Here is a 13699-nt window from a genome sequence, read left to right as displayed (position 1 = left end):
TTTAAATTAATTATTTTCCAAATGATGAATTTCAACGTTAAATAATTATTCCAAATGATGAATTTCAACGTTTAATAATTATTTTCAATGATGAATTTCAACGTTTAAATTAATTATTCCAAATGATGAATTTCAACGTTTAAATTAATTATTTTCCAAATGATGAATTTCAACGTTTAAATTAATTATTTTCCAAATGATGAATTTCAACGTTTAAATAATTATTTCCAAATGATGAATTTCAACGTTTAAATTAATTATTTTCCAAATGATGAATTTCAACGTTTAAATTAATTATTTTCCAAATGATGAATTTCAACGTTTAAATTAATTATTTTCCAAATGATGAATTTCAACGTTTAAATTAATTATTTTCCAAATGATGAATTTAACGTTTAAATTAATTATTTTCCAAATGATGAATTTCAACGTTTAAATTAATTATTTTCCAAATGATGAATTTCAACGTTTTAAATTAATTATTTTCCAAATGATGAATTTCAACGTTTAAATTAATTATTTTCCAAATGATGAATTTCAACGTTTAAATTAATTATTTTCCAAATGATGAATTTCAACGTTTAAATTAATTATTTTCCAAATGATGAATTTCAACGTTTAAATTAATTATTTTCCAATATGATTTCAAGTTTAATTATTTTTCCAAATGATGAATTTCAACGTTTAAATTAATTATTTTCCAAATGATGAATTTCAACGTTTAAATTAATTATTTTCCAAATGATGAATTTCAACGTTTAAATTAATTATTTTCCAAATGATGAATTTCAACGTTTAAATTAATTATTTTCCAAATGATGAATTTCAACGTTTAAATTAATTATTTTCCAAATGATGAATTTCAACGTTTAAATTAATTATTTTCCAAATGATGAATTTCAACGTTTAAATTAATTATTTTTTTTCCAAATGATGAATTTCAACGTTTAATTAATTATTTTCCAAATGATGAATTTCAACGTTTAAATTAATTATTTTCAAATGATGAATTTCAACGTTTAAATTAATTATTTTCCAAATGATGAATTTCAACGTTTAAATTAATTATTTTCCAAATGATGAATTTCAACGTTTAAATTAATTATTTTCCAAATGATGAATTTCAACGTTTAAATTAATTATTTTCCAAATGATGAATTTCAACGTTTAAATTAATTATTTTCCAAATGATGAATTTCAACGTTTAAATTAATTATTTTCCAAATGATGAATTTCAACGTTTAAATTAATTATTTTCCAAATGATGAATTTCAACGTTTAAATTAATTATTTTCCAAATGAATGAATTTCAACGTTTAAATTAATTATTTTCCAAATGATGAATTTCAACGTTTAAATTAATTATTTTCCAAATGATGAATTTCAACGTTTAAATTAATTATTTTCCAAATGATGAATTTCAACGTTTAAATTAATTATTTTCCAAATGATGAATTTCAACGTTTAAATTAATTATTTTCCAAATGATGAATTTCAACGTTTAAATTAATTATTTTCCAAATGATGAATTTCAACGTTTAAATTAATTATTTTCCAAATGATGAATTTCAACGTTTAAATTAATTATTTTCCAAATGATGAATTTCAACGTTTAAATTAATTATTTTCCAAATGATGAATTTCAACGTTTAAATTAATTATTTTCCAAATGATGAATTTCAACGTTTAAATTAATTATTTTCCAAATGATGAATTTCAACGTTTAAATTAATTATTTTCCAAATGATGAATTTCAACGTTTAAATTAATTATTTTCCAAATGATGAATTTCAACGTTTAAATTAATTATTTTCCAAATGATGAATTTCAACGTTTAAATTAATTATTTTCCAAATGATGAATTTCAACGTTTAAATTAATTATTTTCCAAATGATGAATTTTAACGTTTAAATTAATTATTTTCCAAATGATGAATTTCAACGTTCAAATTAATTATTTTCCAAATGATGAATTTCAACGTTTAAATTAATTATTTTCCAAATGATGAATTTCAACGTTTAAATTAATTATTTTCCAAATGATGAATTTCAACGTTTAAATTAATTATTTTCCAAATGATGAATTTCAACGTTTAAATTAATTATTTTCCAAATGATGAATTTCAACGTTTAAATTTTCAACTCTAAAATCATTGACTTATAATCCTAAATATTGTTGATCGTTAAATGAAATTTCACAAATAGAATAAAAATCAGAAGCTTTTAATTAGACAAGAAACGACTAGCATCAGACACAGTCTCCGTTTGTACAATACAATAAGTTAATTGAACCCTCCAAAGTAAACCCAAAAATATTGGCAGTGACATTAAACTGAACTAAAACCATTATTCAAATTATTAATAGTGATAGCTAAGACCAAACGATGATATTTGTCCTCAATACCCATCTCTTGCAAATCACCATCTGTCAACATCATAAAACTTTTCAAATCAATCTGTAATAGGTAGAAAGAACTGTTCAGCAAACACCGAAAAAAAAAAACGTCAGACATAGGTTACCTCTCGTGCGTAAAGCAATGATTTGTACTGTTCCAAACCGATTTCATCTAGGACAGAACTGATATCTAAATGATGATTGTTGATATTGGAATCATTTAAACCGTTTTGCTTATCGACATTCGACAAATAGAACGGCATTGGTCCATCGTTTCTGTTTGTAAACAAGAAAAAGAGCGAAATTAAAAGTTCATTCATTTTGTTCACTTGGTTTTCAATTACTTGCTGAGCGAATGGTTGGATGCGATGATTGATGAATTTGGCGAAAATGCAAATCGATTAGCCGAACCCGGAACATATTCGATTGGAGATATGTCTGGCGGAGGAATTTCTATCAAAATCGGAGTAGTACGCAATGAATGTAAAATGGCTGGACTGTTCGATGCTTCCAGAAAGTGATCGACTGCAGTCGGAGAGAAGTTGAATGGGGACTGCTGACTCATTGCAGGAATCGGAGTCAACGGTGAATCTAGGTCTGAAAAATTAAGAATTTCATTGGTAAAGTAACTTGATTGGGATCAGCTGCGCTAACCCCTGCAGCCTGAATGATGCTTTTTTTTATTTTCCCATACAAAATTAATTTTGTTGATTTTTGTGCCTGGCTACGGGCTGATTGTGACAATAATTTTCACTATGTTACCAATATTTCAAAAATATTTTTACCGAACATTTTACAACTCATCATCCGCGGAGGACGTTGAGTTGTAGCAAAAACAATTTTTTACAAAAATGGCGATGATGACCAAAAATTGACTCGAAAAATAAATAAGCGAACCTGATACTTACTATGGACACGTGGATGATACATTATGGTTGAAATGGAGAAAATTTGTTGGTTTATCAAATTTGCTAGATCACTTTTTGGCAAAAATTTAACACAGCAATCAATTTTCCTTAAAACTTATCAAATACACATTCATTCTACGCAACCGATTGCAAATAAATGAATCTTCACATGAATGTGTTCTGCTGCTCCTGCTGCACTCAATATGTGAGCAAGACAAATAGAGGTCTCCGAATGATAGGGGAGTATTCAGTTTTGCACCTTCAATCATTTGAAAGGGTAAGTTCATTAAATCAATCTACGAACCTTATATTATAGCTATGAGTTGTGGAGGCAAGGCATAACCGTTGTGGAGGCGACTCTGATACAGATCCGCGGGTGACTCATCAAACATGACATTTTATGATCACAAGTGATGACTCCCCAAAGTTTACAGCCTTGGTTACACGTTCTTCTCTTGCCTAGTAAATCATTTTTTACCATGTCATGTGCCGTTTACGGAGTTCTCACATTGATGACAGTTTTAGGCTGAAGGTCGTGGCAAAAGTTATTACAGTCGACCGACAGCTAACAAATAGAGTACTATTTTGTATGAAATAGCTTTTTACAGTTGTGTGACACACTGGCAAGTTTCGGTACCCTATTTAGAGTACCACTCATGCTTGAAGTGCGTTGGCTAATGTTGTTGCATTTTTAATCTTTGTTTCTGTTCATATCACTGCTCCCCAATGAAAGTAGAAACCAGGAATGGGTGCTATGTCCTCCTCTCCATACAAATTTTGACATTAGACAACGCACTTCAAGCAAAAGTGCTATTAATGACAGCTGCCAAATAGAGTACTATTTTGTATGAAATTTTATCCCCACTCTTTTTACAGTGTAAAATTTTATATGGAGCACTGTCAAGTTTCAGTACCCTATTTAAAGTACCACTTTTGCTTGAAGTGCGTTGCATTAGACTATGGAGAATACTTTCATTGCTGCTCCCAGCATTAACACTCGTATTTCAGCCGACAAAAAGCTTCCTAATTTTAATTCATATCAGCGTATACAACTAATTTACATTTGTGATTTGTGTGGTGTTGCCGCTAACGCAACTACTGTCTCAACGAAAAAATGAAGAGCATATTTTGATTGCATCAGTCTCCTAATATTTTCTATGTTATTGCTAAGGAGTGCTATGTTCTAATTTTTGTTTTTCATAACCCAGGGACTATTTTTGAGAAATCGGATTTCTCAAAATTCTCAAATTTCTCAAATTTTTTAAAGCTTAAAGCTTTAAACAATGTAATTTTATGTGCAGACAGACAAAAAAGTAACGAGAGAACTCTTACAGTTGAAAAAGAGTAAGAAGAAGTAATTAAAGCCTTCGATTTTCAGTTTTCAAGTATTTATCAAAACTAGCTGTCTGAATCAGTTCCATAAACGTTTAATATATTGTCTTCATCGTTAGACACGTAACAAAGTTAATTTTCCTAAATTTTATTCAGAAAAAAAAATTGTAAAATTTTGAGAAATTTAAAGAAATATTTCTCAAGTTTCTCAAAGAATTCTCAAAATTCTCAAAAATAGTCCCTGTCATAACCCCTTAGAATAGATTATGTCTGACTATTTTGCGGATGAAATTTGGACTTTTGAGTCATCTCATCTCCATCAGATAGAGTACCTATAAAAGTTGGAGATAAAATGTATTGGCCTTGACGTTTAACCTCCTAACCACATCTGAATGCCGAATGATTTAATTGTCCAACTTTATGTGTGCTATTAATCGAACGGCAACCAAACATTATTTATGACTTCACACCAAATCCACCTTTTTCGAAAATGATTTGACAATAAAATTTGAAACCACATTTCAAAGTGCAAACAGTTTTATCGCATATCATAACTGTGCACCGCTTCTATATTATACATTTAAATTTGCATATGATGACGATTAACCGAAGTCATAGCTATTGTTTTCGAACACAGCCAGCTCGGAAGCAGATAATGTGTGCACTGATGTGTCCTCGAATAAAGATTATATTTTAAATTTATGCATCCCTGAGCCATATTTCTTCTGTGTAAGTTAATGGAATTTTATGAACACGAAATGCTCTGTGTAGCTCGGTAGAGGGTACAATAAACAACATAGTGCGATGAATTTTATGATTTATTTTATTCAATAGAACGCACAGTAGTGGTGAAAATGGGAATATCTATGTGATACTGGCGACGAATGGTTGTTATTTTATTCAGGGGTAGCTATACAGACCAGACTTCCAACTGTGAGCATGAACTTGTTATTAACATTTAATTAAATCATTTTGAGCTTATTCTATTTCCCATTTCGTATACAAGTATTTTAGTTTACACGTGCGGTGAGCTACCACTTCTATATTTATCAGGGTATTACCTGTAGAGTTTACTTTAATTAATATTTGGAGAATGAATTTTTGCTTCATTTAAGGTAGAGAAATATTATTCCGGAATGAGAGCCCAACGAGCTGTGCCCTCTTATTAGATATTATTTTCATAAAATATTGAAGCTGAGATCTTGGCTGATTGGTAGCGCTGATGCTCGTCACCCAAAATTACATGTCTGGAACAAAGTAGATATAGTTTGGAGGTAATGTCATATATAACCGAGCGATACCATAACATTTTTCGAGTGTATCTATATGCTATGGATGAATGCTGTTGTTCTCTCTTATCAAAAAATCAATTTAGCGAACGGGAGAGGGATCTAGGTGTCATAGATCGTATCACTTAAATTGTGAATTGTGACAAAGTATTAAAAGTCTGTGAGATGGCATCACTGATTCAAAGTGACGTTCTTTAATGAAGCAAAAGGGTGTCCGAATAAAGACTAGTTCACAAAAACGTTGAGGTTATTACCCTGTGGATGTTTTCTTTTGGTTTCGGTTTATCAAATAGTTATTTGTTTACCTTTGTTCCACTTTTGTCCCCAGTAAAACTTAATACGTAACTCTTTCGGCCTCCTCAATCGATACGTAAATAACTAATTTCTCATTGCCTATTGAGGGGAGAAAATAAGGCAAAACACAACATGTGCATGAAAATAGTATATTACTGTACAAGGGAAGGAATTTTATATTTCGTATCCAGATGAGTAAAAGTGTCCAAGGTACTTTTACTCATCGTGATACGAAATATCAAATTACTTCCCGAGTGTAGCATGACGTTTTCCTTTACGAGGGAGGGAAAGACTTTTCCCTAGGCACGGAAAGTCCATTTTCCCTCCCTAGTAAAGGAAATTCGTTTTCACATGTATACGATGGAACAGACTTGTTATACCTGGACAATTGTCTTTGAATAATGTTTGGAGAATTTTTCATTGGTCCAATTTCTGTTGTATTCTTAAATCATTCGGGCAAAGATTTTTGATGAATATTGTCAGTCAATTCGCTGATCAGGTTAATATGGCCAAAAAGATAAGAAACGTCTGTATTCTGGCATCACTGTTTTAAAGTGACGTTAAAGTCAAAAGGACCATCAGCTCTGCCAACGCAGTGCTCCTAGCATGAACATAAGAAATATTTGGAGGCTGATGAAGTCACAGTAGGCACTGCGTTTCTTTTTTGAATTGAATTGAATTTATTTCCACCGCCAAAGACTGGCTGAATAATCTGATACATTTACATAAATACAAACATAGTTTAACTAATACTATCATACAACAAATCTGTACAAACAATCACAGCAGATTAATACCTAATTTATCAATAATCACACTTTTAAAAGACAGTCTATTATTACACTTCGTCACTTCCGTTTTATGTTCATTAATGAGCCTAATTAGACGAACTAAAGTCTGATTAGTTAAGTACATATTGGAATACCTTGGCTCGATCAATAGTTGCATCGTAGACTCTCTAAAATTGTAAGCACTTTGGACGTTTCGAACAAATCTTGGTGATATCAAATCGTCGATAATATTACGTTTGTAAATGTCGAAGGCGAGCATTGCATCTGCAACAGTACGTCGTTTTTCCAACTTTGTAGCTTCAGTTGTTTGCATCGATCTTCATACGGTGCAAGTCTGTATGTTGTCGCGTTGCTTCGGCTTTCCAATAAGTAGATTACGAACTGCTTCTGTACGGATTCGATATCGTCTTTGTATACTTGTGCTGCTGGGTTCCAAATGGGCGATGCGAACTCAAGCCTCGACCGAACGTATGCCACATAGAGTATTCGCTGCGTTTCTTTCGTAAAATTGCCATTTGAAAAGTGTTTTATGCAGCCAATTGTCTGGCGACACTTCATTGTCATCTGTTCGATGTGACTACCCGGATGAAACCATCTATTAACCAATACGCCCAAATCGCTCGTTTCCTCGACTCTGCTGATGATCTTATCGCCCATTGTATAATCGGCACGGATGAACGATGGTTCGTGTCGATATAAACTGAATATGTAGCATTTTTCCTCGTTGAAGAATAGACGGTTCGCTGTATTCCAGTTTACTACATTGTCGATGTCGCGCTGCATTTTACGTGTGTCGTAGTGGTCAGAAATTATGGACGCCAATTTAATATCATCCGCAAACAGTAGAGTATTCGCGAATTCCACTGAGTCAACAATGTCATTTATGAACACAATAAACATAAGCGGTCCGAGTGAACTCCCAGGCGGTACTCCTGATGGTGACTCATAGCATCTTGATTTGGAATTGCCAATTTGAACGTAATTGGTCCTACCAACCAAATATTGACAAATCCATCGTGCAGTTTTCTTACCGATTCCAAATCTAGCTAACTTGATAATTAACAACAAAATTACTAACTTATCGAATGCCGTCTTGTAGTCGCCGTAGAATATGTCAAGCTGTGCTAAACGTTCAAAAGCGGCATGTGCCAGTATAGACAACCCTAGCAGATTCGTGACAACTGATCTTTTGTCTCTGAAACCATGTTGTGCACTTTTCAATTGAGGCTGGATCTTTTCACTGACTTTACGTTTCATGGCAATTTCGTGGATTTTAAGAAGCAGCGTTTGAATGGCAACGACTCTGTAGTTCGTAACGTTAGCTTTGTCACCTTTCTTATGGACAGGAACAACCCGCGACATTTTTGCTGCGGCCGCAATCTTTCCAGAATCAAATGATTTTTGATGCAGCAGCCAAATAGGCCATACGATCGTTGGTGCACACATTTTGATAACCAATGGCTTAATGTCATCAGGACCAGCACCACTTTTCCAATCAAGCGAATGAATTGCTGCCTCAATGTCGAACAACGATAAATTTATTTCCTCAGCGCCACTTATAGGAACATAAACATCGTCGAAGTTCCAGTTTCCTTCGTCCTTTACATAAATCGATTCGAAGTAATCAGCGAATAAGTTGACAGTTTCTTCCGTTGATGTGCCAATTTTATCGCCATATTTCATTACGTCAGGATACCTCTCGTTACGACCGTTCATTTTGACAAATTTCCAAAATTCCGACGGATTTGACTTGATGTTCTCTTGTGTGCGTAGATTGAATTCAACGAATTGACGGTCACATTCTTCACTAAATACCTTTTCTGCTGCCTCATATTCGGTCATTGATGCCTGCCCATCACCCTTGCGCTTGTGCAGTTTGTTCCGACGATTCTTTAGATGCTGAATGTCCTGATTCCACCATTTCGGTTTGTTCGAATACTTTTTAATCGTTCTCGTTGGTATGTTTTGCTCAATGAGAGACTGCATCGTTTGAGTGAAAAATTCGTACGCTGATTCGTCATTTCTCATGTTGAATTCGTGCTGGAAATTTATTGCTTCCAATTGTTGTGCCATCCTTACATAATTTCCACGTTTGTATTGACGAACAGTGACGGTTTCCGTATACGACGATGATTTCGAATAATCCAATTTGATTTCATACGGAATGTGTCTGGCGTCTTGCTGTGACTGCTCGATGATAGTATGTCGGTCACTTGTTACGTTTACTGCATCAGACTCATTCACGAATACCAAGTCCAAAACGTTTGAAGCATTATTGCGGAAATTCGAGAGTTGTGATAGTGGCAGGCTAAGCATTTTGTCCAAAAAGTCGAGCGCATCAGTTTGGAAGCACGAACGATTTCCATTAGCATTGTGATCGGTCGAAGCATACGGTAGATAGGCGTTTTCATCGTCATCATCGAGAGACCAGTTTATGTCATGTAGATTGAAGTCGCCCAGTACAATTATTCGGTGATTACGATACTTCTCTACGATGAGTTTCACATGATGATAATGTTTCAGAGCAATGCTCAGGTCAAATACACTCATGTAGCAGACGTATAGGATTAATGACCGAGGTTTGATGTGTATCTCGACCACCACGAATTCGCTCGCCTCCTCCGGTCCAATTTCAGAATTGATCGGAACTGAATTACTTCTCAATGTATAATGCACCAATACTGCAACTCCACCCGATCGTCTCAACATTTGTACAATTCTGTCACACCGGTAAACATTGAATTTGTCTGGAAAATATACACTGCTGGATTGTCCATTGCCAAACATGGTTTCGGTGAAACAGAGCGCCTTGTAAATGGATAATTCGATTTTCATGTTGATATTTCGTTTGTTCATGATGCTGCGGACGTTGTTATAGTAGATCGGTAATGTATGCAAACGTTCGGTATCTTCAACTGATTGTGATAGTTCCAATGGCAAGGTTTGACGGGTTGCTGAATTACCACTTGCGTTTTGGAAAAATGACGTGATGAGCGACTGTAACTTCGGCATACGATTTGGACATGCGACAATAGAATTTATTTTCAAATCAATTGGTGTAGTGTCAACGATTGCTTGGCGAGAACATATACTGTTTAATTTGTTACCTGAGCGGTATCCATCGCTGTTTGATCTGGATCCTTCGGTAGGCGTTCCGAGTTTTTTGATGCTTCCACTTGTTGCGAAGTTTGTCCCACACGTGCTCCAGTTGACGGTTTATGCTCAATTTCGAATTCACGGATCTGACTGTTTGACGGCCAATACATCGGTTGCATCAGAGTACTGAAATTCACTTGTTTGCATCCAATGAAGAAGGATACGAACGAATACGTTGTGATGTCGCGATTCTTCTTGACCAGTTTACGAACTTCAAATTCAGTTGAAGCGATTCCAGTCGACCCCTTGATGTGCTCCGTTATTTCTGCTTCCGTCGTATCTCGATGAATACCAGAAATCCAGACACCCTTCTCGTGTTCCAGTCGACCAGCTCGCTTTTGTTTAGGCGGTGAAAGAGGTTTTCCAATCAAGATATTAGAAGTACCGGCAGTCACAGGCTTCGACATTTTCGGCGTTTTCATTGGCTTCAATGATTTCGGTATTTCCATACGCTTAGTAGACCTTGGCGTTCCAATCGAATCGATTCCTTTCCGTGCTATGCTGGCATATGTGGCTTTGGACTCATTGGTAGATTCAACAACTGCGGCTGTATTTTCTCGAACCGTTCCATTCATTTTCTCCACCGATATCTGCAGACCAGCGATCGTGTTCGTTTGAGAATCGATTTTCTGAACCAAAGCGTCGATTGTAGTTTGAAGTTGTTGATTCTGCTTAACAGACGTAACTTTTGGCGATGTAACAACAAAAGCCGGTGACTTCGACAATGCCAACGTTGAATTTTGAATATCAATCGTACGCTGAACCATATTTCCTGATCCATTCGGTTGTTTACGTTTCGGCGATTTCGGATAGGCCAGGCACTCATCACAAACCATCCTGATGTTGTCGATAATAAAAATTTCCTCGGGATTTCTTCCTTCAAGTCCGTAGCATCGCCAATGTATCGGCTCTTGACAAATGATACATTGCCAGTCCATATTCACATCCCGGTTTTCCTTCGGACACTCGTTTGAACATTTCCGGATCGACGGCATGATCAGTTAATTAAAATCGTTCGACAGGTTGAAAGTTCACTGCTATGGGACTATAGACGGCTGCGGTCGAAATTTTTTGACAGCGACGGGTGGCGTCTGGACAATCAAATTGCGGTTATGTCCTTTCACACAAAGTTGTCTGCGGCTTACGAAGCAAAAACACTTTAATTCACTATAACTCCAACAATTTACTATACTACAACACTTGCTGAGTAACTTCAAACACAAAAAACGTACAAAAACTTTTCATAAAACAGTCAATTTGACGATCAAAATAGGCGTTACAAAAACTTGTTGTTGTTATTCTTCTTCTTCTGCTCCTAACCACATCTGAATGCCGAATGATTTAATTGTCCAACTTTATGTGTGCTATTAATCGAACGGCAACCAAACATTATTTATGACTTCACACCAAATCCACCTTTTTCGAAAATGATTTGACAATAAAATTTGAAACCACATTTCAAAGTGCAAACAGTTTTATCGCATATCATAACTGTGCACCGCTTCTATATTATACATTTAAATTTGCATATGATGACGATTAACCGAAGTCATAGCTATTGTTTTCGAACACAGCCAGCTCGGAAGCAGATAATGTGTGCACTGATGTGTCCTCGAATAAAGATTATATTTTAAATTTATGCATCCCTGAGCCATATTTCTTCTGTGTAAGTTAATGGAATTTTATGAACACGAAATGCTCTGTGTAGCTCGGTAGAGGGTACAATAAACAACATAGTGCGATGAATTTTATGATTTATTTTATTCAATAGAACGCACAGTAGTGGTGAAAATGGGAATATCTATGTGATACTGGCGACGAATGGTTGTTATTTTATTCAGGGGTAGCTATACAGACCAGACTTCCAACTGTGAGCATGAACTTGTTATTAACATTTAATTAAATCATTTTGAGCTTATTCTATTTCCCATTTCGTATACAAGTATTTTAGTTTACACGTGCGGTGAGCTACCACTTCTATATTTATCAGGGTATTACCTGTAGAGTTTACTTTAATTAATATTTGGAGAATGAATTTTTGCTTCATTTAAGGTAGAGAAATATTATTCCGGAATGAGAGCCCAACGAGCTGTGCCCTCTTATTAGATATTATTTTCATAAAATATTGAAGCTGAGATCTTGGCTGATTGGTAGCGCTGATGCTCGTCACCCAAAATTACATGTCTGGAACAAAGTAGATATAGTTTGGAGGTAATGTCATATATAACCGAGCGATACCATAACATTTTTCGAGTGTATCTATATGCTATGGATGAATGCTGTTGTTCTCTCTTATCAAAAAATCAATTTAGCGAACGGGAGAGGGATCTAGGTGTCATAGATCGTATCACTTAAATTGTGAATTGTGACAAAGTATTAAAAGTCTGTGAGATGGCATCACTGATTCAAAGTGACGTTCTTTAATGAAGCAAAAGGGTGTCCGAATAAAGACTAGTTCACAAAAACGTTGAGGTTATTACCCTGTGGATGTTTTCTTTTGGTTTCGGTTTATCAAATAGTTATTTGTTTACCTTTGTTCCACTTTTGTCCCCAGTAAAACTTAATACGTAACTCTTTCGGCCTCCTCAATCGATACGTAAATAACTAATTTCTCATTGCCTATTGAGGGGAGAAAATAAGGCAAAACACAACATGTGCATGAAAATAGTATATTACTGTACAAGGGAAGGAATTTTATATTTCGTATCCAGATGAGTAAAAGTGTCCAAGGTACTTTTACTCATCGTGATACGAAATATCAAATTACTTCCCGAGTGTAGCATGACGTTTTCCTTTACGAGGGAGGGAAAGACTTTTCCCTAGGCACGGAAAGTCCATTTTCCCTCCCTAGTAAAGGAAATTCGTTTTCACATGTATACGATGGAACAGACTTGTTATACCTGGACAATTGTCTTTGAATAATGTTTGGAGAATTTTTCATTGGTCCAATTTCTGTTGTATTCTTAAATCATTCGGGCAAAGATTTTTGATGAATATTGTCAGTCAATTCGCTGATCAGGTTAATATGGCCAAAAAGATAAGAAACGTCTGTATTCTGGCATCACTGTTTTAAAGTGACGTTAAAGTCAAAAGGACCATCAGCTCTGCCAACGCAGTGCTCCTAGCATGAACATAAGAAATATTTGGAGGCTGATGAAGTCACAGTAGGCACTGCGTTTCTTTCGTGAAGATAGGTGACTTGTTTTAGTTGTGTGAGTTCAAACACACAATACAATCAATCTTAAGCGGTAGCTCTCATCACAAAAGTCTCCAAATTCGACGTTTGTCAAAGTAGTGTTCATGCTAGGAGCAGTGCGTTGGCTCTGCATAACATTTTCGGAGTTGTCAAAACTTAGCTAATTTCACTGCAAAACTTTAAAGCTAATAAAATACTCAGCAAAATCAGTTCTATTCTAAGACATAAGACATAAGCTTTTACAAAGTCGGAAAAATGGATATCCAATATACGGATGCCGACTTGAGTAAAATAGAATCAGATGTGCAGCTGGTCGAGTGTCTTACGTCTAAATTCAA

At 34.8% G+C, this 13699-nt stretch overlaps 1 protein-coding gene across 1 annotated transcript; it reads right to left on the bottom strand.

Annotated features, from left to right (window-relative positions):
- Positions 1 to 2204: 2204 nt before the first annotated feature.
- LOC119083007 (ankyrin repeat and SAM domain-containing protein 6-like) lies at positions 2205 to 3468 on the bottom strand. The gene is made up of 4 exons (XM_037192642.1): positions 3304 to 3468; positions 2740 to 2992; positions 2521 to 2671; positions 2205 to 2456 (listed from the first exon to the last, which is right to left on the bottom strand). The coding sequence occupies exons 1-4, from the start codon at positions 3323 to 3325 to the stop codon at positions 2328 to 2330; spliced, it is 555 nt and encodes a 184-aa protein (XP_037048537.1). The 5' UTR covers positions 3326 to 3468; the 3' UTR covers positions 2205 to 2327.
- Between the last annotated feature and the right edge of the window lie 10231 nt (positions 3469 to 13699).

The sequence above is a fragment of the Bradysia coprophila genome, unplaced genomic scaffold (genome assembly GCF_014529535.1).
Source record: "Bradysia coprophila strain Holo2 unplaced genomic scaffold, BU_Bcop_v1 contig_535, whole genome shotgun sequence".
In the NCBI taxonomy this organism is placed as follows: domain Eukaryota; kingdom Metazoa; phylum Arthropoda; class Insecta; order Diptera; family Sciaridae; genus Bradysia; species Bradysia coprophila.
This window is presented reverse-complemented; position numbering and strand designations above follow the sequence as displayed.